This window comes from Caenorhabditis briggsae, assembly GCF_000004555.2.
Source record: "Caenorhabditis briggsae complete genome, chrI, whole genome shotgun sequence".
Taxonomy (NCBI): domain Eukaryota; kingdom Metazoa; phylum Nematoda; class Chromadorea; order Rhabditida; family Rhabditidae; genus Caenorhabditis; species Caenorhabditis briggsae.
In genome coordinates, this window is record NC_013489.2 from 15,218,999 (window position 1) to 15,246,698 (window position 27,700).

The 27,700-nt window shown below is 36.5% G+C and overlaps 5 protein-coding genes across 5 annotated transcripts in view; all 5 read right to left on the minus strand.

Annotated features, from left to right (window-relative positions):
• Nucleotides 1–1,457, minus strand: part of Cbr-kin-1 — a gene marked incomplete at both ends in the record, with an annotated part of 21,414 nt that extends 19,957 nt beyond the window's left edge. The window contains 1 exon segment of the mRNA XM_002640696.1: nucleotides 1,388–1,457. Within this exon segment, the coding sequence (XP_002640742.1) occupies nucleotides 1,388–1,457 (70 nt within the window).
• Nucleotides 1,458–3,650: 2,193 nt separating this feature from the next.
• CBG19817 lies at nucleotides 3,651–4,160 on the minus strand (the record flags this gene model as incomplete). The annotated part of the gene is made up of 2 exons (XM_002640699.1): nucleotides 3,651–3,786; nucleotides 4,078–4,160. The coding sequence occupies 2 exons, from the start codon at nucleotides 4,158–4,160 to the stop codon at nucleotides 3,651–3,653; spliced, it is 219 nt and encodes a 72-aa protein (XP_002640745.1).
• A 3,855-nt stretch (nucleotides 4,161–8,015) lies between these two features.
• On the minus strand, nucleotides 8,016–13,483 carry CBG25427 (the record flags this gene model as incomplete). The annotated part of the gene is made up of 3 exons (XM_045241612.1): nucleotides 8,016–8,065; nucleotides 10,505–10,531; nucleotides 13,351–13,483. 3 exons carry the CDS (start codon nucleotides 13,481–13,483, stop codon nucleotides 8,016–8,018), a joined length of 210 nt encoding a protein of 69 aa, XP_045100259.1.
• Nucleotides 13,484–20,718: 7,235 nt separating this feature from the next.
• On the minus strand, nucleotides 20,719–22,577 carry CBG19820 (the record flags this gene model as incomplete). The annotated part of the gene is made up of 4 exons (XM_045241613.1): nucleotides 20,719–20,732; nucleotides 20,773–20,944; nucleotides 22,082–22,234; nucleotides 22,395–22,577. The coding sequence occupies 4 exons, from the start codon at nucleotides 22,575–22,577 to the stop codon at nucleotides 20,719–20,721; spliced, it is 522 nt and encodes a 173-aa protein (XP_045096848.1).
• Nucleotides 22,578–26,032: 3,455 nt separating this feature from the next.
• On the minus strand, nucleotides 26,033–26,637 carry CBG19822 (the record flags this gene model as incomplete). The annotated part of the gene is made up of 3 exons (XM_002640701.2): nucleotides 26,033–26,158; nucleotides 26,223–26,309; nucleotides 26,470–26,637. The coding sequence occupies 3 exons, from the start codon at nucleotides 26,635–26,637 to the stop codon at nucleotides 26,033–26,035; spliced, it is 381 nt and encodes a 126-aa protein (XP_002640747.2).
• Nucleotides 26,638–27,700: the final 1,063 nt, after the last annotated feature.

Genomic DNA, 27,700 nt, shown 5'->3' on the forward strand with positions numbered 1-27,700 from the left:
TCTCTCTCTCTCTCTCTCTCTCTCTCTCTAAAAAAAACGGGGAAACAAATTGGCTATAGGGGAATTTCGCCAAAATTAGGTTCGTTCTTTTTTTTCTTCGTTTCGCTACTCTACACGGAAAATTTAGTCAATCTGAGAAATTGGGAATTTTCGAGGAAATTTGGGAATAGCTTAAAAGCGGAAAAATAGAAAATGGGTGATCAGAAAGGGTGCTCTTATGCTATGATAAAAATCTTAAATGTATTAGAACAGTATACCGTGAAACCTGTAATAAAAGGGCCCCTGAACTTTTAACTTTAAGTCAATTTTTCTCGGTCGCTGTCAAAGATATAAAGAAGGTGTTAAGTGATAAATTGTTTATCAGAATATCAAAAATATTTTGTCAGTTCGCAACTTCTTGATATCTTTCACAGAAAATGAGATATATGAGCTCAAACTTGACAGTATACCTTATATTACAAGTTTAACGGTTAACTAGTTTTTGGAAGTAAAATTTTTCAAAACTATCAGGTAAAATGCGCTCTAGGGCTAACTGGTAAAGGTTAAGGATAATGGGATTTTTAGAGAAGTGTAAACAAAGTTGTATTCTCAAAAATGGAAGAAATTGGATTTCTAGAAAGTGCGCTCTACCGGTGTTCAGAGATAAAATGCTATATAGAGGATTCAGCGATTCAAAGAAGTTTCAATAGTCAAAAATGTGAATTTAGGAGATTCAAATATGTCAGAAAAGTATGAAACAGACACCTACCGTAAACATTCTAATAGAAGGCAAACCGGTAACTTTGAGCATAAATATCTCGTGAAAAATATTTTATCAGTTGACTACTTTTTCTTATCTTTTAAAGGAATTGAGATACATGAACTTTAAATTGACTATAAGGGTGTTCTATTATTGGAAAGTTGATTTTTCCAGTTTTGGCTAGTTCTGAAATTTTTAGAGCAAATATGGTATTAAAATTTGGGTCTTCTTGGAATTTTAAGCGTTCTAGACTGACTCGACTTTATTAAATCTATTGTTTGCTATTTAAAAAAACAGGAAAAAGGCTGCCAGCATATTTTTAGAGATTTTCAAAACAAAATCTGCTTTTTCAGACATTTTGACTATGTGAAACCGTTATAAAGACCAAGAGCTTCAAAATGAGTACAAACAAGAATAGTAAATTCTGGGATTTTCAGGCTTTTAGATGTTTAAGGCAAATTTAGTTTCAAATTGAAGGATTTTAGAGATTACGGTATTCTCTCAGAATTTTCAAGAAAATCCAACCTTTTAAAGGAGTCATGGAATATATCAGAATAGTCTATACGATCAGAAGATTTTAGTTTTTTTTTTGGACATGTTATACCAATATCTATATATTTTTGTTTCATATCATATTTTTACACATACGCGACGCCGCCGATTTGTTGTCCTTCGAACTGCCCTCATCTGACGATTTGGGCTTTAAAAACTTGAGCATTCTGGATGTAATCTTGGCTTGATTGAAGTAGAACTCGTCGTCTTCTCTCTCTTTCCTCTTCTACTTCTGAACAACGCCGCAGAACTTCCAGCAGCCTCTTCTGGGATGGGCAGATGTGCGTGGCGGGGAGGCCTTTGCTCTTATCTCCTCTCTCTTTTATTCTGTATACGGTGAGTTTAGATATCGAAAAATACGAGGTGTTACTGTAGAAGAGGTTTAAAAAGAAGACAAAACAGTTTCAGAGGGGGGATGGAGTTGAACTTGTAAGGGCTTGGGTGAAAGTCAAAAGTGTTAACCGTTGCGTTTTGTTTAGAATACAAGGGCGCCATGGTGAATTGAGTGGGGAGGGTGTATAGATAGTTAAGGAAAACGGGAGGTGGAGGGGAAGGCTGAGGGCGCCGGTGCCCCTGATAGTGCACGGATGGCCTAGTGGATAGTAACCCAGACAACTAATCAAAAGGTTGCGGGTTCAAACCCGAGCAAGGCGATATAGTTTTTCCTTTCTTTACTGGTCATGGAAAACTTGAAATTAAGATATAAAAACAAAGGAAGTATGAAGTTTCAAAATTCTATCGATAAAAAGTTGGACATATATATGGAAACTGAAACAGATAGGACTAGAAATATGGAAATTTTTTCGCCTCTCTCTCTCTCTCTCTTTCTTCCTAGTTTTTGTATGTGAGAACTTTCCCGACACATATTTCGACAACCCAACACATTTTCCAATATTTTTTGGTGCTATAGAAAATGGGCGAACAAATATGGATAGGAATGAAAAATATATAGAGTGAGAGCTTGTGGGTTTTTTGAGCAACAATCAGCACCAAAAAATATAGAAAAGTGGTAGTAGTTGTGGAAGAAATGGGGGGGGGGGGATGAGAGGAAGAAGAAGAAGAAGAGGAAGGAATGAAAATAGAAAAATCAAAACAAAAACAGAGAGAGAGAGGGATGGGCCAAACCAACCCCTGTGTTCTTCTCACGGAGAGATGAAGAGGATGAGGAGAGAGAGAAGCGCCAAGAAGTTGTCAGAAATTGGGGCACGATGAAAAATGAATCACTTGGGAGCCTTTGTGTGTGCTGTGCACATCGAAAATCGAGAAAAAGAAGGAAAAAATGAATTGACTTGAGTGAGGAGTCGAACTTAGGCACCATTGTCCCACGGTGGATTGGCAGGCTAGCGCGGAACCACTGTGTCACGCAGACCACCTGAGTCATAGTTGGTGGAAGGCGTACAAGAAAGGGAGCTAATTCGTAACTATCAGAAGAGCAAAGCGCCAATTTTGTTTCGAAAATATCAAAAACGTTTCTAGAACAAAAAATTGCAACATTGTCAGCGGAATAAAAAAAGGGAAAACTGTCTTCTCTTCTCTCCAAAAATGGAAACAAATAGAGAAGCGAGATGGACGGTTTCGAACTGATAAAAGTATCTAGGAGAAGAGACGCAGGCAGTCAGACAACTCAAACTGATAAGAAAATTTTCTAGCTGGGTATTAATGGGCACGGGAATTACTAACAAATTCCGGAAAACGAATTTTTGATGAATGGAGAAAAATTGAAAAATTCTAGCATCTTATCACTGTATTTCCTTTTCTTTTCCTGGTTTCTCTAATACTCTTTTCCCATTTTTTCCACATCATCATGATAATAATACTATTCCCCACCGACACGGGAGACCGCAGAGAAATAGAAAATATATAAAATCATGTATATGTATGTAGATGTGTATATTGTTCTCCTTTCTCTCTCTCACTATCCCCAAAAACTTTATATGCTACTTCTGTATATTTGATGCTAAAAATAGAAACAATGATACCTTGGTAAGCGCTGAAACAAGAAAAAAACAGAAAAAAACTATGTCTGCCTAGCGGAGGGTCGAACACGGGACCTCTAGATCCGTAACCGAGCGCATATCCCTTGCGCCCACAGGTGATTCGCGCAGCGTCTATAATAGGTGAAATATTGTTCGCGGAAAGTCGTCATGGGTACATCGGAACATGCCTGCCGCAGGCCATTTACAGACCAATCGCGAACGCGCCACCGCAAACGACCAGTATTCGCCCTATCGCGAGCAAATCTCCTACAATTGGCTTGTCGCGAGAGCAATAATTGGCATATATTGTTTCGAAGCTGGAAGCTAGCTGCTGCTAAAAATTGTTTATTACACAGAAAAAACAATGAAAAGCGAAAAAACAATTAATTAAAATTTATATTATTCTCTTCCGCTGTTGTCGAACTGGCTGAAACAGCATCGGAGCTTCTCGTTTTGTCCATTTTTGCCTCAGTCGATGACGATGAGCAGAAGATGATGTTGATTGTTGTTTCGAAGTAACTGAAATGAATTATCTAAATTTTAAGCTCCCAATTCTTTTTTTACTATACCTCTGACACAAGTTGTCGACTGGAATTTTTTTTTTCGAAATCCGCGAACTTAACACTTCCGTCTGAAATCACCTTTTTTTCTGATATTCGTTTTCACTGTTCTAGAACTGTTCTAGAACTTTTTCCTTCCTCATTCTCAGTTGCATTTTTCCGGAGTGCCCAGTCGACACAGGAAAATTGAGATTTTCTGGCACACTTTAAAAATTAGATTAAAAATTCAAATTTTCTGGACGCTTCGTACCTTTTGAAAGTACAGAAGCAATGCTTCTTCCAGAGTTTTTCGAAATTTTGGCTCCTTGCTTCCGACTTTTGTCTTCCGGTCATTTTCTCTATTTTTCTGCAAACAAAACGATACATTCATGGTTATACAGTATTCTAGTATAGTATTATATGTTAATTAATAGATTCCGAACAAAAACTGCGAAGAAAACGGCGAAAAAAGAAGTAAAACATCCAAAATAAAAAGAAAGAAGTTCGGAAAATAAAAAACAAGAATTTCTTCGCGATTGTTCAATTGTGGACCTTTTATAGGGCCAGTTAGTAAGATACGCATTTTGCTCGTGAATGGTCAATTGTAGAACCTCTTGTTCGCGGTAGAAAAGTAATTGGTCGATTATAGCCCTTCTTCTGTAATTGGACGATCACGAATCACCTGTGCCAACGGTGCACAACAAGGAACGGGATCTAAAGTCTATTAAGAGTAGGCGGCTTTTGGGTGATGGTGGTGGCGCCGCTGTGGGGGGAAAATGGTAGGTGTGGCACATGGTCGAGTGGCTAACAACCTAGACTATCAATCTCAAGACCCGAGTTCAAATCCCAACAAGTCTTATTCTTTTCGTTTTTCTTTTAGAATACGATTTTCTAGAAACCACCTCTAGAAACCTATTCTAGAAAGGTCAAAAGGATGCGTGCGCGCGCGGCGGTGACAATGACAGGTTGCTGCTGTTGTTGCTAAAAATAGAACTTCCCCCTTGTCTCCCAAACACAAAACGACCACTACTACTCGTCTGAAAATTAATCTCTTTTAGGCGGAAAAAATTTATTTCAGAGAGAATTTTTTTCCCGTTTCAGATTTTTCCCATTTTTCCCCCAATTTCTATTTATGTGGTCATGTTTTCTGTATATGTTTGATGCCTTGACTGGGTGGGGGCAGACCAAGTCAATTCGGTGATTGAAAAAGAATTTGACACTGTTTTGTGGCTGAGTGAGAGGGAGAGAGACGCAGAGAAATAGGAGAAAAAAAGAAATTACAAGTGTGTTGTGTGTGGCTGGGAGAATACAATTAATTGGAGGCCATTGTATTATTTCGGAATCTCTCTTGATCATCAAAAGTTAATGTTTTTTTCTTGTTTTTCAAAAACTGATCAGTAAGAAAAAAATCGAAAAAAAAAGTTTCAAAAATTTTGTTATATGTATTTTTCTTCCCGAAAAAACGGAGAAAAAAGAAGAAAGAAAGGAGAAAAAGTTTGGCAAAATGCCCTCGGGGCAATAATCGTCTTTATATGGAGGTGTATGGGTTGAGGAAATTCAACGAAAAGGGGAAAAGGGGCTATATGCAAATTTGGGACCCCAAAGTGCCGATAGCAAAAAGAAAAAAGAAAGCAAAAAAAGATTTTAAAAGCCAGGGACACGAACCTGGGACTTCAAAAGATGGTCAGATCGGTAGTCAACAGTGTTCACCACTACACCACACGCGTACCGGAAGCTTCAAGGGATGGTGGGCAAAGATAAAAGGGAGGGCGCGTGGGGAAGGTAGGGCGTGCCTGGGAGACTATAAAAAAATAAGAGACCAACGTTTTTTGGAATTTCGAAAAAGACAACTCAAAGATAGTGTAAAACTAGAAACCATCCTGGAGGTGTCACTTTTTGACACAATGGGTTTACCACATCATGTACCTAACAAAATACATTCAAAAAAAGATATATACAATAGGGCGGCAAAAAAAATCATATAGAGATAGAGAGAGAGAGAGAGAGAGAGAGAGAGAAAAATGAAGACGTGATCAACAGTGTGGTGGCTTCCCAGCCAAAAAAACACGTTTCTCGTGTTTCGCTTCTCTACGTCTTCTGCATTTTCTCGTTCCCATAAATATCTCGTCATTTAGTCTGTGTTCTTCTAGACAATCTTCTTCTAATCTTTTCATTTTTTTCTTCTTCTCTTTTTATTCTTCCCATTTTTTTTCTTCCTGTGTGGTCCTCATCCTCCTATACAGTAATTTAAAGTTCCCATAAAGTTGATGGCATAAACCTAATAGGAATTTACGATGCGAAGTTTAGTCTTCCATTTTTCTAAAAATAGGACGACTGGTACCTCATTAGACACGAAAAATGACCTAGAGACGAGCTTGCCACGTCATCATGGCCAATACCACAAGAATGAGGGGCAATAAAAAGAGGGAAGGAAGACACAAACGTAATTGGATTTGGATTTGATTAGTCAAAGGGCTGTGAGAAAATGGGGAGAAACGAAAGGCGAAGACACTTGATAAAATGATTAAAAAAACGAAGATCAGGCAAGAGGGGTCGAACTTGTGGGGGTGCCCAAAACATAGATTTGAGGGCAACGCCACTAGCCGCAACACCACGCGGTAGGCCAAGTAATATGAAGGTGGAGGGCGTACAGGTTGTGGCGCGAGCTTTACAGCGTGATGCAATGCCGAATTGGGAAAGCCCACCCCAAGCATGACTCGATGGCCCAGTGGATAGTAGCCCAGTCTACAAATCTCAACACCCGGGTTCGATTCCTCGAAAAGTGAAATCTCTTTTGCTTTTTTCGCTAGTTACGAAAATCTAGTTGAAAAATCTAGTTGAAAATACATATAAATTTAGCAGCTATCGAAGAGGCTTAAAAGAGGTGTCTTCCCGAAAGTATTCGAGGAGATGAGCGACAAGAAGATGAAGCAGGAAAAGAAGAAGAAGAGCGGATTAATCAAAAATTGTGAAGATAAATGAGAAATAGATATATAGACATATAGCATTGAGGAGATGGATATATAGGAAAACTCTTCTTCTTCTTTTTCTTCTCATATTCCATCATCATCCAGGAAAGGAGAAGGAGGAGAAGACACGTATATAACATGTATATTTTGAGGATCTGGATTGCAAATAGGAATCTTTTTGAAGAAAAAAAGTTATCGCTAACCCATTTTCTTGGTCCGAAAATTTGCGAAAAGGATGGACAATGGGGCGAAAAGGAAGAGAAGAAATGACGTCTTCGTCTTCTTCTTATTCTCCGCCTTTCCCCAAAACGATTAGAAACACAAAAGACGCTGATTTTGTAAAGAGTTGTCTCTTTTCCATATTGTCTGGGTGAAGAAGAGGGAACTAGGTGTTCGAAAAAATGTACAGAAAAAAGAAAAAAGAAGCTGGAGAGGGGTGAATATGAACCAGAGAGTCCAAAATCGAAAAGCTATCCCACAACCATTATGCCACGAGTGCACATTTGATGCAAGAGGTGGTAGGGTGTAATAAACAAGGAGCCGCGCCTTAAGGGAGAGCGCATGGGTGGACGACAATTAGAGAGAGAGAGAGAGAGAGAGAGAGAGAGAGAGAGAGAGAGAGAGAGAGAGAGAGAGAGAGAGAGAGAGAGAGAGAGAGAGAGAGAGACAGAGAGAGAAAGAGAGAGTGCACATAGCCTAGTGGATGACAACCTAGTCAACCGATCTAGCTATCCGGGTTCGATTCCTTGCTGGTCTTATTTTCTTTTGTTTTCTTTGCACATTACGGAAATATATTTCAAAATGCACGAAAAACTCCAAATAACACAGATTCCAGTAATTCTCGGAGAAACTTTTGAAGTCAGTGGGGAAAAAAATTCCAAAATTTTTGCTGGATGGCGTGTGAATGTGTGTATGTTAGTGTGTGGGGTTGGGGTGCCCCCACAAAAAGCAGTGAAAAAGAAGAAGAAGAAGCAAAAAGGGACGGGAACAACTAGAAAGTACTATCTAACCGAAGAGACGCAGAAAGATGCACACATCGAATATTATATTTATTGGCGGCGGTGGCGTGTGTGTCTCGGGAGGAAGATTCCTTTGAGAAGATGCAAAAAAAAAAAGAAGAAACGGGAAAGGAAAAAAACGATAGGCACAAAAAAAGAATAGGGGAAAAGCGTCCTCTGTATAAACGGTGTTTCGTATGATTGAAATTTTCAAGAGAGAGGGAGAGGGAGAGAAGACGTCTTCATTTTTTGCTACCAACGTCTTCAGATACCCTGGGGATCTCTTTTATGCCTTCTTTTTCGGTAAAGTTTTCTTCCTTCCTTTTTTCTCGTTTTCTGCTTTTAATTAGACCTAATCTTTTTAAGAGCTATTGCTCAAAATAGATTTTCAGACTTGTTATAGATAAATCCAATGATAATGAGGATAAGTTCAAAAAAGAAATAGATTAGGAGCTGCTGAAAATCGGCATTTTACAGCTAAAATTTCTCAATATAGGCCAAATAGAAAGATTTTCCCAGAAGTTGAATAATCAAGTGATTCTCCAAAACGATCCTATCTCAGCTTAAACGACCCGATTTTATTAAAATTTCAACCAATTTGTAGGTCATTTTCGAAAAGCCACTTTTCTAGATAATAGCTTGATGTAGCATTTTGGCTTTTCAAAAAAAATGCGCTAAAAAATTAACCTCTCTGCAAATCGATCCCAACTCAGCTCACAATGGTCCGAAATTAACAAAATTTAGATTCTTTGATAGGAAATTTTACAATTGTTTAAACTTGCTAAAACCCTTTAAAAGCAATTTAGTTTTTGAGGATAAAAACTAAGCAAAATCGAAAATGTGCTAAAATGATTTTTTTCAAAAACAAAAAAAGTGCGCTTAAGATGCGCTCAAAATAGCGCTAATTCAGTAATTTTAACTTTTCTATCCTTTTTTCCTCTATTCCTCGAAAAAAAAAGAGGAAGAGGGGAAAATCAAAAGACGACATTGAATCTAAGCATTTTTCGAGAAAAAAAAATGAAAGAGGGACCACTGAGAGATGGAGAGTAGAGAGACGCAGAGAAATCAAGAGAGACAGAGCAAGAGGGATCAAATTTCTTTTCGTTTTTTCCGCAATTTTTTTCCTTTTTTAGATGGCTCTTCCTTCTCAAACATTTTTTTCTGTGTTTGGAGACAAGATTCAAAACGTCCCTCATTAATTAGGAGTACCCTAATTTAAGAAGAGATGAAGGGGCCACACTTGTGGGGGCGTCCCATAAGTGTAGATTGATGGCCAGAGCTACTAGCCACTAGACCACGCGGCCGGCTAAAGAATATAATGGTGGAGGGCGTACAGGTGATAGAGCTTCACGTGATAATCCGCACCACCGAAGAAGGTGTCCATCGCCGAAAATTAAGTAACCCAGTCTACGAATCTCAAGATCCAAGTTCAATTCTTTGAAAAGTGAAATCTCTTTTGCTTTTTTCGCTAGTAACGGGAATCCAGTTGAACTTGCCTAGAAATGACAACCAAAAATAGTGGGATATCAAAGAGTTGAGCTTCAGAGGCCAAATTAGAAAATGCCAGGGTTTTGAAGAACTTTCTTGAATGAAAACTACCAAACAATGAGAGACAAATTACTGAATTTCAAATTTCTATCCGAAATTCAGCTTCCCATATCTCATCTGGTTTTTGAGGTATTTTCAGAAAGTTTTCCTGGAAGTGAAGCTCAGAAAATAATTTTTCAGATAATTCTATTTGCAGCCTAGGTGTCGCAAATTTTCAGAAGCTTCCAGAAGTTGCAACCAGAAGAATAGGAAAAACTAAAAAGAGAAAGAATAGGGAAAGGCGACAAAGTAGAAGAAGAAAGGAGTAAAAAGTAGAAAAAAGTAGAAAAAGAAGACGTTAAAAGGAGTGGGTGGAAGAAGAAGAAGCAGAAGGAATAGTTGAAGGACCTCCGTCTTCTTTTCCAAAGAAGGGCGGTCCCATCAAGAAGAAGAGGGACCCTCTTAGAAGAAAGAAGAAGACACAGAGGAGAAGCGACGAAGAAGAAGAAGAAGCTTTTGGTTTTTAGAGATATTGTCGCTGATGAGAGAATCCATCCCACAAACTTGAAGCGGAAGTGTTTCTCCTTGGATTCTATTTTTACAGAGAACAGAAAGGAGGTAGATCAAAATGAAGCTCAAAATCGAAGATCTTGTTGAAGCTAGTGCGCATATCCCAAAAAATCATTGTTCCATTCATTTACCTAATTGAAAGTGTCTACCATTTCTGGGAACTAATTTTTGAGATAAATGAGATCAGATGTGACGCTTGAAAAAACTAAAAAAAGAAGGTCTCCTAGGGAGTATACTATTTGTCTAGTTTTTCTCTTTTTGAAAATATGAAAAAAAATGGCAAAAATATTTTTAGCGGGACTTCAGATAACATTTATCAAAAAGATACTAACTGATAAATTGTTTTTCATAATATTTTACACATTTTACTAGCTAATTACTTCTTTGTATCTCTCCCAACTCCCGAGATAAATGAGGTCAAAAATGGGATTCCAAAATTTTCAGAACCTACAGTATCCCATATTGCGTAGCCCAACCACAACATGTCCACTCTGCTTTCCATATGCTTTCCACTTGAAAAAACTCAACTTTTTGACACAGAAAGCATAAAACGATGGGTCGGTAAGCTTTTCTCTCCCATGGACTTCTTCTTTCTCTTTTTTTCATCCCGCCAAACAACAAGAACATATGTTACAAGCAAAAAGAAGAAGAAGAAGGGGCACTTTTGAGCAAAAATGGTCCCCGACTAGCTAGAGAAAAGCCATATGCTATTTTTAGATTCGTCGCACGTATTTTTAGAATGCTAGGAGGAGGAGAGGGGGAAAAAGAAAACAAGAAGAAGACGAAATCTCATTAGAGCAAATTCGCTTGCCGAGATTGATGGATGTGGGGAAGAAGCTTCCCTAACAAGGTAGACCACATGTCTCGTGACATGGACATCCAGTAAAAAAAAGAGTAAAAAGACATTTCTGGGTGCGGAGAATTGAACCTATGAAGCTTCAAAAGAAATCGGATTGCTAGCCAGCAGCGCTATCCACTCGGCCACGCGAGCACTTTGGACCAGGGGGGGGGGGTGATAGGCATATAAAACGGGTGGGAGCGCGATCATTCAAATTAGATGTCTTGGAATGTTTCTAGAATGGAAATCAAAAGAGTACACACATTTTAGGCAAAATCAAATTAATTATAGCTAATCAGCGAACGAAGAGGAGGAACACGACGAAAAAAAACAACAAATTCTGATTCGAATTAAAGACGAGAGAGAAAGATGTGTTCTATTTTTAGAGAGAGAGATTTAAATTTTTTTCAATTAAAGATGGGATTTTTAGTGAATGAGGGATAACAGTTGAAACAGTTGAAGATAGGAATTTTATGCAGATTCTGTCTATAGTTCACCATTTTTGTGATATACCGTAATACCTGTGAAAGAAGGGCCTCTAAACTTTGACCCAATTTATCTCGGTTCCTGTTAAAGATATAAAAAAGTTGTCAACTGATACATTGTTTATAAAAATATCACAAGCATTTTATCAGTTGACACAATTTTGATATCTCGCATAGGAACCGAGATAATTGAGTTCAAACTAAACAGGGCTCGTTACTCGTTCAACGGTATCGCTTGCCGTCAGAGCGCCACAGAATAGGCAAAACCAATTTAAAAAATGGGAGAATGGGAGAAATTCCCAAAATGGATTTCAAATTCCCAAAATCCTCCCCAACACCGGAAGTTGAGAAGCCTTTCTTTCTCTCTCTCTCTCTCTCTTTTTCTCAATTTCAATTGAGAAACCAAGAAATTGCTCTTTTGGTTGGGATTGAGAAAAGGCCCGCATTCAAATATTTTGGTCTTCTTTGAAATGGAGAGAGAGAGTTGAAGAGACTCAATTTCATTCGGTAAGAGGTCCCATTTTGGGGAAGGAGATTGAAATTGGTTTCCGTTTGTATTGAAACCCAAAATCAGGTTGAATATTCGGTTTTCTGGGAATCCTAAAAATCTAGAAACTTCCCGAAAAAGTTTGAAAAGAGAGACACACCGCACACATATATTAAAATAAACCGTTTAGCAGTTTCCCCGAAAAAAAAGTGTCAAGGTTGGAAAAAATACTTTTTTGGAGAATATGGAAGACTCTAATACGATTTTTTAAAATACTAAAAATGTAAGAAAATTATAAAAAATGTTGTGTTGAGCAATGTTTCAATTGATCCTTTCTTTTCGACTTTTTTTGGCTTTTGAGATATTTGGAAACTAAAAAATCGTATCGGTCGACTTTTCAATGGGTCATATTTTGAGTTACTGTAGTCCAAACGGTATAACAAATATACAACATTTTTGGAAATTTCAAGCTGAGCAAATTTTCAGTTGACCAAGTTCTTCTATCAAAATCCGTTTTTAAGATAACTGCTGAAAACTGAACGGACCTAGTGCTTGCTGACTAAAACATTACTCATGTTCAGTTTTGGAAGTAAAATAGCAAAAAGCTTCCAAAAACTCATTGGTCCCTTTGCTTTTGTTTTCAAAAAAAAGAGCAGAAGAAAAATAGAGAGAAAGAGTTGAGTGGATTGGGGTGGAATCTGAGAGAAAAAGTGACAACTTGATGGATGATCTCTTTTCTTTGAGGTTTTCCCCCTCCAGAATCAAAACACAACTATATTGATAAGGTTTTTTGGGTTCTAACTTTGAAAAATCCTTCTTTCTTTTTTGGATCGGTAACGGTATGGTCATTTTGGAACCAATTTATCTTGATTTGCAAAAGAGGTAACACATATGATGACTGATAAAATGTTCGAAATTAAACTTCACACATTTCTTTAGCTAGCCATTTTTTGATAAGTTTACTAGAAATCAAGATAATTAGAGTCGAACAGATTGCGCTGTGACGCTCATAGAGAAGGGCCTAGTGGTTTCTTGGGACCTTTTCCCATTTTTTTTTTAGGATAAAAAAAGTGAATTCACACATTTTATTTGTTGAAAACTTTTTTCTAACCTTTACAAGAAGTGAAATAATTAGAATCAAAGGAGCACCATCTTTTGGAAGGGCGCTTGATGAGAGCTAGCGAGACTCTCGGCTTGTCCCTAGCTATCTCGGTTTCTAGCAAATATATCAAAGAGTTATCAATTTAAAAAATGTGTCAAATTAAAATTTTCACACATTACTGTTTTAAAACTTTTTGGTATCGCAACCAGATGCTGGAATATTTTGAGTCAAAGTGATTACGCGGTGAAGAAAAGGGAGCTTGCAGACAATTGAGGTTCGAGGAATGGAAGCTATTTGAGAATATTGAAATTTAAGAATTAAATTTAGATTATTTAATGAGAATGATTGTACATAATTTTTTCTTTCTATACACAAGAGAAATTCAATTTGAAAAAAATAAAATAAAATAAATAAAATAGAATGTTGGTCGATATTTCTGAACTAACCTACAGAACTTTTGAAACTCAGTCAATTTGAAGCGTTTTGTGACATTTCCAGATACGATTTCAAAATATTCAAAAGTGCAATTAGCCAAACCAAACCCCGCCTTTCCAACAAAAAAACTCACTAGTCTCCGCGGCGGCTAATCGCCCATTCGAGAACACCATTGAATTGTTGTAGTCGTTTCCAGAAGACGCTCCACCACCACCACCTCGTGATCTTGACGTTCCAGATGATCCACCGGATGCCGCATTTCCCATTTCTGAATTAGAAGTGAAACTTAGTGACAAGAAGTGAGAGGGGGAAGAGATTGGGGTTATGTTTGTGGAGAAGTGGGGAGTCTTGGTTGCCAGGAGAGATATACAAAAGTTGCCGAAACGGAATTTTACGCATCGACAAAAATTGTGTATGAGAGCCGGGACAATGAGGATAAAGCTAAGGAAATGTGCATTTTTACTTTAGACCTAGTTATCTTAATTCCTATGGAAGATATCGAAAAGTGGTCAATAAGAAAAATATGTAAAATGAATATGTACATATTTTACTAGTTGATACATTTTTGGTATATATCCCAGAGACCCAAATGAATAGGGTTCAAAGGGACATTACCCGAGCAAGCAGATGTTCAGCCTTAATTACCGTAAACACTCTAATAACACGCCACCCGGACCGTCCACTATAAGCCTAAATATCTCACTTCTTTTAAAAGATATCAAAAAGTTGTCAACTAATAAAATATTTATCATGATATCAGCAACATTTTATTAGTTGACCACTTTTTGATATCTTTTACAAAAAATGAGATACATGGGCTCAAATTTGACGATTAGGGTGGCGTTCTATTAGAGTGTTTACAATATCTCGTTTCCTGTCAAAAGTGTCAAAAAGTGATTAAACAATAACATGTGTAACATCAAATTTTTTACATTTTCTAAGTTAACCAATATTTGCTATCTGTTGTAAAAACGAGATAATTAGGATTAAATAGACAAGGACGGATTTATGGGTTAGAGGGTACAAGGTTTAAGTTTTTGGGAAAGAAAATAAGAGACATTCAAGGTGAAGATGTGAAAAATTATAAAGTGCATGAGAAACAGAACAGAAGGAGGTGAAATAAGCTTGTTAAAGAAAATGATTTGAATTCTAAAGATGCCGCAAACACTCTAATGAAGCGCCACCAAAATCGTCAAATTTGAGCCCATGTATCTCATTTTCTGTAAGAGATATCAAAAAGTGGTTAACTAATAAAGCGTTGCTGAGATTATGATAAACATTTCATTAGTTGATAACTTTTTGATACCTTTCCAAAGAAGTGAGATATATAGAATCAAAGTGGACGGTCCGGGTGGCGTACTATTAGAGTGTTTACGGTAAATTGAAATATTTGCAGGAGAAATATAATGCAAATAATGGAATTTTTGAGGGTTTCAAACACAGGTTTTTGGGAAAACGATTTTTGATGAAGGTATCAATTTCCCACACTAGGTACAACAAACTTTGGATTACTATTAAACGTTAGGGAATTCGTAGTTAGCTGAATAGCTGAAATGATTTTCCGGTCCTCTTCTTACCCAATTGATCTCGAATCCAATCGATCCATTTAAGATCACAAAAACAGTGGTGATTAGAGAATAACGAGGATACCCGCGCACCCATCTCGGATTTTTTTCACTTTTTGATTTATTTTTAATGGGTGAAACTTTCCCTTTTTTGTCTTTTTTCAACTTTCTTTTGGGTTTAATTTCTCCATGTCTATCCCTCCCCTTTTCATTGAGAGAGAGAGAGAGAGAGAGAGAGAGAGAGAGAGAGAGAGAGAGAGATACAGTGATCAGCATGGAGAGAGTGGAATTGAACTGATAAGAACGAAAAAAAAGGGAGGAGGGACTGATTGTAGAGATGGACGAAGGATCGGTTGTAATTAGAATTTAAAATTCCCTGGAATTTCTTGAATTTGATAAGAGGAAAGGGTACTGAAATAACATTTAGATGTGTTAGAATATCATAGGAGCATTCCAAGTGTTATGAAAGATATAAGAAACTGATAAGCTATGTAGTAAAATGCTTAAAATAGAGATATACCGTAGTGGGTATCAAGATAATTAGCGGTATCAAAGGGTCCTATCTTCCTTCTTTCACTTTTTTGGGGTCTCTAGGAGTGCGCTTCAATTAGAGGGTCCTCAATTCCAGGGGTCATTCTAAAACAGGTTTTACAGTATTTTAGATAGAGTAACGATATTGTCAGGAATTCACATAATTTAATTAGAAATAACAAACTAAAACGAGGTCCCCATTTCCCATTATTCTTTACACTCACCGATATTCATTTTCCTCAATAACCAGCGAGCAATAGAATATAGAACTTTCAAAAAGAAACGTTTCGAGTTTCCCATTTCTCTTCAATCTCATAAAATGACTTACTCAGTGGTCTTTCCCAGTGGGTGTACTCAACACAGAAAATTTACAGTAATCTCCGAAATTGCCTATGATTGGGTACATCCCCAAAATAGAGATTAAATGGAGATCAAGAAAAGTCCCCGGAATTACTGTACTTATTTGTTCTTCTCATTTTTTGTTCTTATCAAAATGGGGCGAGAGAGATGACGTCTCCAGGGGTCGGTTAGAAAAAGAAACAGGTCTCTAGGCGCTTTTTAGACACACACAAAATTCTATTTATAGAAACAGAAGGCGTTGCGATGGGGGTACTGTAGAAGAGACTCTATTGTGAATGTTTGGAATGCTTCAATAATTCTCAGAAGTCTGCGTTTCTACAATAAAATGGACAAAAATATAGCCTATTTTCCAAATGTTTCACTGAAACCAAATTATCGTAATTTCTCTAGTCTAGAAGACCACCCCATCGTCTAGCTTAATTATCTCGATTCCTGTGGAAGATATGAAAATTTTGTCAATTGATACATTTTTTATCTTAAAATCACTGATATTTTATCAGTTGACAAATTGTTGAAATCTTCCACAAGAATCGAGATAATTGAGCTCCAAGTTGACGGTTTAGGTAAGCTTATATTCGAAAAAATACGATATTTAGGATCTAATAGACCTTCTCAAACGCATAATTTTCTAATAGGTGGGTTCAAAAGTTTCCAGAACTTTTTCGAAGAAAATCAATTTTCCTATTCCAAGTCAATTCAAGAAAAAAAACACAAAGAATCCGTTTTCGTTCTCAATCATTATTGTTTTTTTCTCTCCTGCTTTGTGGTTTTGCTCCGCTCTGTAAAACGAAGCAAAGAGAAATACAATATATTGTATAGATGAATCATCAGAATAACTTTTTTGTTGTGCTTCGTTTCTTTTTTTTAATTTTTGAATATTCTTTTTATTCAAAAAATAATGCAGGTGTGTTACATGAAGCTAAAACCGAAGGCGTTGGTTCCTATTCTATTGTGATATCTAGAGTTTTTGCAATTCGTCTTTAAATGGAGATCTCGAAAACTATCTGCTCGATCTACTTTTATAAAAATTATACAAATCGATAGAACATTTTCTAAAGGCTATTGTGGTTTTTTGAGCTTTTGAGAAATTTCAAATTTGATGCATTCAGGCAACAGAACGGGTTCTAACTCGGTGAAAAATGAATGAATTTCTACAAAAATTATACGGATTTATAGAAAACTTTAAGGAGATCATTTTAGTTTCAAAAATTGGAATAGGAAGTTTTGAAAAAAAAAATTAGAATAGGAAGTTTTGGGATAAAAATAAAAAGGGCCTTAACTTCTCAAATAGGAAATTTGTGGACGTTTTGGCGCTAAAACACACTATGGAGTTCTTATTAGACACTGAATACCACTGTCAGCACCGATTAGACAATTTTCTAGAAAAAAAAGAATGCACATCAATAGAAAAACTTTCTGAAGATCCTTCCCGGAGGAAGTCTGCAAGCCTACAAGCTCGTTTAAATCCAAGCCGCCGTTAAGCCACCGGTGACCAATCAGGCCGATTTTTAAGACAATAAGCCTAACAGTCCACCGTAACCTATCTATTCTAAAAGGAGTAAGCCACCACATTAAGAATGACTGCTTTGCAACACTCAGCATGCAGAAATTCGAGTTCCAAGATATCTAGATATGTACTGTAAAACATAGAAGGGTACCCCACACTGTAAAGTTTCAGCTCAATTATCTCAATTCCTATGCAAGATATCAAAAATGTGTCAACTGACAATTTATTTTTGATATTATGATAAACAATTTATCATTTGACAGTTTTTTGATACCTTTCACTGGAACCGAGAAAAACTGGCTCAAATTTGAAAGGTTCTTCTATTACAGGTTTTACGTTAGGTTTAAAACTTTTTAAAAGAACAAAAAAAACAACAAGGAGTAAAAAATTCCACAATTTGCTCTGGTTTTTTCACACACAACTGATATCATTGTGTGTGACAAAAATACGGAGCTTTTTCTCTTTCTCTTTCTCTCTCTCTCTCTTTCTGGATCACATATTGGCCTCTTTTCTTTTCTTCCTTCAGAATTGAGAGAGACACAACAAATTCTTTCTTCTTATTCATTTTCTGCCAGCTGTCTTTTTTCTCTTCTTCTTCATTTCCTGATGATGATGATGATGGCAGAGCGGCGGCTCCCGTCCGGGAGCAATGGCTCGGAGAAGGAGAAGAAGAAAGCGAAGAGATCAGATAGACGCAGAGAGAACACGAACAAGAGATTCAATTATCTGGAGTTTTCTAGAAGAAATGGCTTACTGGAAAAAATTATCTGGAACCAAATAGATCTAGATACGAAGGGTTGCAATCTAGATATTCTTAAGAAACTAGAATTTTTCAGAAACTTGTCTTTTTCAAATTTCCAAGTATTGAGCTATGCAAGTTTCAAAATGTCGGATTTGTATAATTTTCTAGAAACAAAGTTTTTCAAAGAAAATTATAGACTCTAGATTCTAATAGATGATTCTGAAATCATTGAAAGTATTTTAAGTCATTGCTCAGCTTAAACTAGAATCGACTTACCGTAAAAACTCTAATAGATAGCCATGGCACTCTATTGTTCGGGGGTGATCCCGGGTGACACTGTATTAGGGGTGGCATTCAATTAGAGGCTGGCACTTTATTGTTCGGAGCCCATTTCTACTGAAACTCATAGCCAAAGTAGTCAATTTTTAACTCGTTCATAAAATGACTTTCGAGGTTCTCGTGATTTTTCTACTTCTTTCTTAGATACTGTCTATCCTTTGAAGTCTGAAATCATCCGGAAACGATTTTTGACAAATACAGTACCCCTTTTAAAATTGAGAAAGGCTAGAAAACCAGAAACTAATTTTTTGTGTTATTCTTTAACTTTTACCAAAATGACATCAAATCAGCAGTGGCATTCAATTAAGGGTGGAATAGAGTTTTTACGGTATATGAAAATTATACAGATCCATCAGATTTTTCGAAAATTTCAGAAAAATCCAAAAATGACATATTCTGGAGCTTTTTCAAAAATGAATCAAAGTTCGTGAGATTTGCAGAAAACATTTAGTTATGACGTTTTCTGAACCTAGAAGGTCTCAATCGTTAAATTTCTAAAAATCTGAGTTTCGACGTCTTCTGGGACCTCACACTGTACTAGGGCAAATTCTCTGTACTTTCTTATACATATTGGTAGTCTAGGCTAGGCATTGAAATCTTGAAAAATCGGAAAAAACGTCCAGTCTCGATGGAGCGCATTTGCAAAGCGTCCATCATGCGGGAAAACCAAAATCAGTAGTAAAATGAAGGTCACATGGCATCTTTTCAGAGAATCTTAAAAATTTGTGATCACCAGGACCAGAAGAAGAAGAACAAGGTTGGTTCTCCTCTCCTCGACTCCACACCAAGAATCCAACAAAAACCACACTCATTTTGATTGATTCGATTTTCGAAAACGACTCCTGTCTTCTCTCTCTCTCTCTCTCTCTCTCTCTCTCTCTCTCTCTCTCTCTCTCTCTCTCTCTCTCTCTCTCTTCTAGCATAGAAGGTAGAAGAAAAAAGCAGGTGCTCCCACTCTCTGTCTAATGATAGTTTATTTTGACATTGTGAAAATGAGAGAGAGAGAGAGAGTGTTAAATGAGAAGAGATTTAGAGAAAGCATAAAGTTTGGCAAACTTCACCCCAATTATCTCGACTCCTATGAGAGCTGGCTAGAAATGCTAAACTGGTAAATTGTGTGAAATTTAATTTCACATATTTTCCTTCTTGCACCTAGAAAGATAAACTAGGTCAAAGGAAAGGTGTCCAGCTCACTTATTTAGATTCTTGTGAGAAGAAAATGACAACTTTGCATAACCAAGACAATCGGGGTCAAATGACTATCATTCCAAACTAAAGGAGTGCTTACTCACCACAAAGGCTCGCCGCCCATCCGCAATCAAAAATACTAGCGTTAAACTTCAGCTTCATAGTTAATTAGCTTTGCTGGGTGACTTTTTGTATTTATAGACACAGAAGGAAAAACTTTTGGAAGACGAAGCATCCCAAAGGGAATGAAATTCGACACCAACCGGGGACATCGCCACCGAAGAAGAGAAACAGAATATGCCTGATGGCGTAGAGGGCAACGCATCACCGGTGGAGTCGGAGAACGAAAACCAAGATCGGAGCAAAGTGGAATCGAACCTGTGGGACCGCCCAGAGGGAAAAGGTTACCCTAATCTTTGTGCCAATTTACCTCGGTTCTTGTGAAAGATAACAAAAAGTAGTAAACTGATAAAATTTTTGAACATTATAATATACATTTTATCATTTGACCACTTTTTGATATCTGTTACAGAAACCGAGATAATTTGGCTCAAAGGGAAAGGGTGACCTTCTATTAGAGTGTTTACGGTATTTGACATCGGAGTTGTCACAGAAGTAACCTTAAATAAATTGAGCGGTAGACAAGCATAAGGAGAGCTATCTCAAGGAAGAATAAAAATTAGCGAAACCTAAAAATTACGGTGAAATTTTTTTTTTTAATTTCTTATCATTGTTATCAACCAGAGCTAGAACAAAGTGAATCGTAGTTGCCAGGGGTACACAGAAAAAAAGAAGGAAGAAAAAGTAGATGTGAGAAGAGAAGAAAAGCAAAATTTCAGCCAGCCTCCCCCTTTTTTCTTGCCTAATTGAGGGGGAAGGTGTTTTTGAGTTGTGAAGTGAGAGAGAGAGAGAAGTGAAATCAGAATTCTTTCTGAATTTTGCACATGTTTACAAGAGAAGATTGAATTATGAAGAGAGGTAAAAGTGATGTGAACCTCAAAAAGGGTTTAGAGCACCAAGGAATGGAACCAATGAGTGATGGAACGGTAGGCAAAAGCGCAAGCCACTGCGCCACAAGGAGCACGTTGAGAATGTTTAAGAGAGGGCGTACAAGAAAGAAGGAGCAACGGTAAGCTGAGAGGTCCGTAAATTGGAAATTGTCTATTTTTATAATTGTCGACTACGAAAATAGACAAATTCCTAATGATTCAGTGATAAGGGTGGTCATTTTAAGAATAGGAAAATAGTTACCAGTAAAAAATCAGAAAGCTAATTGCGCTCTCCTGAGAATTCCCCTAAAATAAAAATAAAAAGTTCGCGTACCGTATCTCTCGTGAATCGGGTCATTTGGATGGGGTCCGTTTGGAAGTTGAGAGAGTGTTGAAGATGACGGAGACGCAGACGACGATGATGGTAAGTGCCCTTGGAAGAAGCTGAGCATGTGAACAGGAACTGCCTGCTCTCCGAATAGGGCACAGTGAGCGAGCCAGTAGCCCTGGAAAAGGTGGAGATTTGATATATAGATAAGGTCTAGTCCATCAAGAGCTTGATGGACTAGAAAATCAATTTGAAGAAAGTTAGACAATCACAAAATAGAAAATTCATTTCACATATTCAACTTGAAAAATATGCTATGGAAATTTCTAGAATCGGAGCAGCACGAGTATCATCACATGACATTCCTTCCTACTCCCTAATCATAACGCTTCACAAAACTCATCGATATGCTTCAATGGTCAGTGCACTCCTCGATGATGAAAACTTGCAAAAATTATTGAAACAGGTTTTGTGCTTATAAGAAGAGCCATAGAGGAATGATTTCAATTCAAAAATAAGTGAAAAACTGTGTCTAATCAAATTTTCACAATTTTTTGGTAAAATGGAACTTTGGGTCTAGTTATCTTGGTTCCTATTGGAGCTACCAAAAAGTGGTTAATTAGAAAAATGTATGAAATAAATATGTACACAATTTACTATTTGATCCATTTTCGGTATATTTAGTGGACCGAGATAAATGGGGTTCGAGGGGGCATTACCCGAGCAAGCAGATGTCCAATGTTAATTATCTCGGTTCCTGTCAGAGATGTCAAAAAATAGTAAACTAATAAAATGGGTAACATAAAATTTTACACATTTTATTAGTTAACAAACATTTTCTATCTATTGCAAAGAACGAGATAATTAGGGTTAACTAGACAAGGATGGATTTATGGGTTGGATGGTACAATGGTACTATTTCCTCTTGGGAAAATAAGATTTTTGGGAAAAACATATGGGAAATTTAGGACATCAAATTTTAAAAATATTATCTTTGGTCGCAAAAGAGATAGCAAAAGTTGGTCAACTAGTAAAATGTGTAAAGTTTTATTTTATAAATTTATTAATTAAAAACCTTTGAATAGCTTTTATAGGAATCGAGATAATTTAAGTCAAATGAATTATGGTCTGAAGTCGCTCTTAATGGTAATTAAGTTAATTACAAGTTTGATGATATTTTGTTAGCATTAATCAGTCTTTCTACGAAAATCGTGATACGCTCCAAATGAAAAAAAATCCGAATTTAAAAGTCAAAGTGTTATAAATATTTTTAGCTCTACAACAGTCTTTTTTGACCAGATTTTAAAAGTCTCACCTGCCACTGAGCTGGTGATAAATTGGTTGCCAAAACGCATAGCCAGTTCTCCCAACTGGTAACAGCCGCTTGTCCATTGGGTGCTCCAGAAGCAGTTGAAGACGTTACAGGTTGATGGCCAAATAAACATGCAGGTGAGGAGAGGAGGAGTTCCTAAAGGGAAAGAAGGATTAGAAGAAGTCCAGTGATTTTTGCAGAAATTTCCAGGTAATCCTGAACTCTAATCCGAATGGAATCTCTAGTTTTTATGCACTCAAAAAATGTATAACCTTTTAAAAGATTACAGAATCATCTAGAAAACATCTAGACTCACCCTTAGCTTTGAATCCATTTGCCCTTGCGGCATAACTCCTTGGGGTACTGTAGCTACCGTACCATCTGACGTAGAGGGTCCAGCAACATCCGAAGATGGAAGAGGAGGGATTAGGGAGAGATCCACAACTTGAATCGGCGAGGAATCGGTGATTTTTCGCTTTTTTGGTGGTCCCGGTTCCATTGTTCTTGGCTTTGGTGGGAATTGAAAATTCCAATTTTTTGTGATTTTCAGTTTTTTTGAAATTTTGTGAAAAGTCTTTGAGTTTCAGATGAAGAGAATCCAGAAGAAGGTGTCAGCAGGAAAATCTGAAAAGTCAAAAAAAAATAAAAAGTTATTAAATTGAAGTTTACCTTTCAGAATCTTCAGATTTTTCGGAAATTTAAACTAAAATTAAAATTGGCTAGAAGTTAAGAGGAAGAGTAGATCTGAAATGTTTAAATTTAAAAAAAAAGAAAGTGGTGAAGTAAAAAAGAGGGAATTATAAAAAATTGAAAATTCAGAAGATATAATTTTTGAAACTTTCGAATTTTCAGAAATTTTTCAAAATTTACAAATTATGTACTTCGGAAAACCTGGAAACCAACTGAAAAATTCAAATTTTGAATAAATTGAAAACTTTGAAAATCAGAATATCCGGAAATTCTGAATTTTCTTTTAAAAAAACTATTTTGAAAGAAAAATCAGGAAAATCGAAATTTTCAATTTTACTGAAAAATATGAAAGTCTGAAAATATTCAATAAAAAATCAAGATACTGTAAAACCTGTTTTGGAAGAGCCGGCCCTTTTATTTTTCCAAGGTACCTCCGGGGGGCCCTTCTATTACGGGCGCCCTTCTATTACAGGGGACCCTTCTATCTTTTCAAACCCCTCTCGGAGGGCCCTTCTAATACAGGTTTTACGGTAACTGAAGAAAGCGAATTTCTTGTAGATCGAAATTTTTGAGAATCTTCGAAATTCTGAAATTTCAGAAACTCAATTTCTAAAAATGTTACACACCAAAGTTCAAAAAATTTGGAAATTTCAAATATTTCTATGTCGTGAAAATTCGATTTCAATTTTGGAGGGAAGTTCGAAAAAAATGTAGATCAAAAATTCAAATTTTGATCTGGGATGGGGTTTTTTGGGAAGATGTATTTTGGAAAAAAATCCTCGCATTTCTGGAATTTTCAGAATTTCACGATTTTTTTCAGTTTGACTTCTAAAAATCTGAAAAAGTGTAATTTGGAAATTCAAATAGAAGTTCAAGAATTTTTTTTGAATTTCTCTGAACTTGGACAATTCTATTTTAGGAGTATTCAAAATGACAGAGATTCCAAAATTCTGAATCTCAGAATTCTGAGAACTTAGTAATCTTATAGAAATCAAACTTTTGGAATTCCAAAAACTTTGAAGTCGCAATTCTGCGAATTCGAGATCTCCGCCTTTAAAACTCTTGAAAAATATAGGCTCTTTGAAATTTCAAATTTCAAGAATTCCAAAATAAAAATCATCTGATTCGATGTTCTCGCCTCAAAAATCGAATAGTTAATGGAAGTTTAGAATGTGCAATGAGCCCGAAAAAGAGTGAGAGAGTGAGAAAATCAAGAGAGACGCCGGGAAAAAGACACAAACAAACAGAACGGTATGTGAAGGTATGGGGCGAAGAAAGGTGCGCAAGATTTCTCTGCATCTCTCACACTCTCTAACTCTCCGAACTATTTGCTCAGGAGAGAGAAGACTACTCTCGGGAGGGGAGGACCGTATTTGGAAAAGAAAAATGGACAAAAGCAAAAATTTGTGGATGAAAAAGTCCATGGTCACTACTTTTTCAATATACAAAAGCAAATTTTTAGGGGAAAAAATTTTATTCGGAAAAACCGAAAAATGGGCGGAAACTTCTGAAAGACGAATTTAGAATGACCTAGTTTCAAATTACAAACTTGCCTTGGTTTGATTACTTAGAAATGACATTTTATCATAAAAGTTCTCCGAAATTTAGGACCCAATGTTTCCAGGCCCTAAACTTCCTGGAACCAAAAATTATCGTTCCCGGGCAAAATTTGTAGATTTTTCTTGCTAATATTATCAAGCTAGCGGGAACACTCAATAGAACGCCACCCGAATCGTCAAATTTGAGCTCATATATCTCATTATCTGTGAGAGATACCAAAAAATGGTTACCGTAAAATCTGTATTAATATTACGTCTCTATTTGAATTGCCCCTCTAATAGACTTGCACCCCTTGAGGGCACTTGAAAAATAGACTTGCAGCCTTTAATTGAATTGCCCCCGTAATACAATTGCATCGACAGCGGCTCCGCCGGGAGTACTGTACAATTTTTAGTCTGTGACACCGTGACGAACTATTGCACCGTTGTTTTTCGAATTTCTTTTTTTTAACTACCTACCTAATTTCTGGTTTATTTTTATTTTTCTTTGTTTTTAAACAATATTTTCCATTTACTGAAGCGAGCAAAACGAGCAATGAGTTCTGAAGAAGACCTAGAAGACGTGGAAAACGTGTTCGACGTGGAAAAATTGGATGACGTGGAACACGTGGATAACGTGGAGAAATCCAGAAGGCGTACAGTTATTGAAGACAAGACGAGCAGAACGAGAAATGGAAGAAATTCAGGAGATTTTGGGAGATATTGAAATTGAGGAAGACGATGGAGAAGTGAACCATGCCGAAGAAGAAGAAAATAACTCTGACAGTGACGCCTCGATTTTTTGATTTTTTAAAATATGCGATATTTTTTTGTTTTGTTCGATTTGTTACTTTTTTTGTTGATTTTCATAATAAAACTGTTTTTTTTTTTCAAAATTTTAACCTCAAATTGTAGTTTTAAAAATAGAATTGCAGCCTCTATTTGAATTGCCCCTCTAATAGAGTTTCACCCCTTGAGGTGACTTGAACAATAGACTTGCATGCAATATTAATACAGATTTTACGGTAACTAATAAAATGTTGCTGATATCATGATGAACATTTTATTAGTTGACAACTTTTTGATATCTTTTAAAAGAAGTGAGATATTTAGGCTTATAGTGGACGGTCCGGGTGGCGTTCTTAGGGTGTTTACGGTAATTATTTTGATCCAGAAAAACTATATTACTAATAATGCTGGACCATTTAAGAGCATGTATCAAATCTCAAATTCTCGAAAATATCTAAAAATAGAATTGTGAACTCTCCCTGCACTTTTGTTTCCGGACGAAATTTGATGCGGGTTTTGCTAATATAATTGAATTATTCTACTATCATCGAATTTTTATAATTCAATGAATATCAGAATCCGGAACTTCCAGAATCATTTTCCAGATATTCCAAATTAATCAGAAATCTCTAAAATTGGCATTTCAGTTCCTAAACTTTGATGCACCTAAGATTATTGTTACTGGATTACATTTGATGATTTTTTTGCTAGTTTTGATAAGAAATAGTTTTTAATTCAGAAAAAACACATTCCTAACCATCCTGGACCATATTATCCAGATGTACCAAATCTCCATTCATCGGAAATATCTAAAATCGGAGTTTTGGATCCTACAAGTTGAGTGACCCAAAATTATTATTCCTGGACAAAATTTAAAGAGGTTTCTTGCTATTAAAATTTATTCAGAGAGAAAAAAAGGCTTCCAGAATTTTAATAATTAAGGACACTTCTGAATAGTCATCTGACGAAGAATCGCTTTCGACACCATCGCTGGATCTTGATCCTCTTCTTTTCCATCCTCCTTCTCATTCTTCTTCTTCTCAATCACCAATTTACAGAATCCCTGGAAAAAAGTCCTTTAAAAAATTTGCTTTTTGACAAAAGCGCTCTACTGAACACTTCCTTACATTATCCAAAATGTGTTCGGCTAGAAGAGTGTAGACAAACGAAAATTGTGGAAGAGTTTGGCACGCGTGGATTCTCTTGTCGCGGATCTGCAAGTTTCGGAATGACCCAGTTTAAGAATGTCATAGTTTTTGAATTGACCCAGTTCTAATTTAATCTAGTTTCAAAGGCACTTCTGGCCCATATTGAGCCGATTTTGGGATTCTTAGGCTTATTTGAATCGAATTTTCGATTGATTTTCAAGCTAACCTTTTCCAAACACTTGACCATATCCAATCGGGGCGATTCGCTGTGCAAAGAAGCATGGGCGTTCTCGAAAAATGCGAATGTTCCGGCTCTTCCACATCCAGACAAGCTCATAAATACGGGCGGACTCGTCGGTGGATACTTTCGAAGGGCCGATTGAATTTGCCACATTTGACGGATAGCTTGAGCATTTCCATTGTACGGAATCGAGTTGTGAGGCCATGCAGTGTAGTGATGAATGTGGAGGAATCTGGAAGATTTTCGAAACTTTCATGATTTCTTAGTTTCCGACCAATTATCTTGAATATAATAGAACTCTACGAGTGTTATAAAATGATAGTATTTGGAGTACTGTATCTTGTCTGTTAACATAGTTAAAAGTCGCATAGCTGTGACCGCACAGCCTAGATGGCTTTTGGATTGTAACTCTTTTCATAGAAAAGATAAAGTATTCCAAATAGTACCATTTTGTAGCACTCGTCAAGTCCTATCTTTACTATTAACAATCACCAAATTCTGTGTGTGAGTGTGTATGTGTGTGTCCGGTGTTCCCGGGTCACCTGCCTTATCGAAGTCCAGAATAAACCAAATTTTCCCAAATTTTCACAGACAACCCGAAATAGCCGCGAGATGATGCCCGAGTATTCTATACTTCTAAATTTTGTTACTGATGTCTTCTGGAGACGTTCTTCTATTTCTACAGTGCAAATTTTTAGAAAAATATTGAAGAAATATTCAATAATATTGAAGAAATAGTCATTCCCGTCTAACCGCCTAATTTTTTTCTTATCCACGCTATTTCTGAGAGAAAAGTGATTTTCTAGAAATATTCTTTTGGAACGGGTTTTAAAGATTTGAAAGGGAGAAAAAATTCTGAAACAGGGGAAAATAAAGAAAAAAAGAAAGAAACAGAATGCGAGGGAAAATAACAGCGCCCTTTCTGCATTACTCGAATTTTCAGAATTCAGAATAATTTTTAAAATTTCCGAATTTAATTTCATAATTTTCAAACTTCGCACGCTCTCCCACAGCACGCTCTCCCACAGAACAATTCCGAACTGCAAATTAATTTTTGATCTACAGAAAAAAAGTTTGGCGCGATCACAATTGCAGGTCTAAAACCATAAATTCAGAATTTTTTATCTGATTTTGTGGAGTCCCAAGATGATTCAAATGATTCTTAAAAAATTAATTACTGGTTATAGATTCATGTATGGTCGTTTTCCGGAAGAAA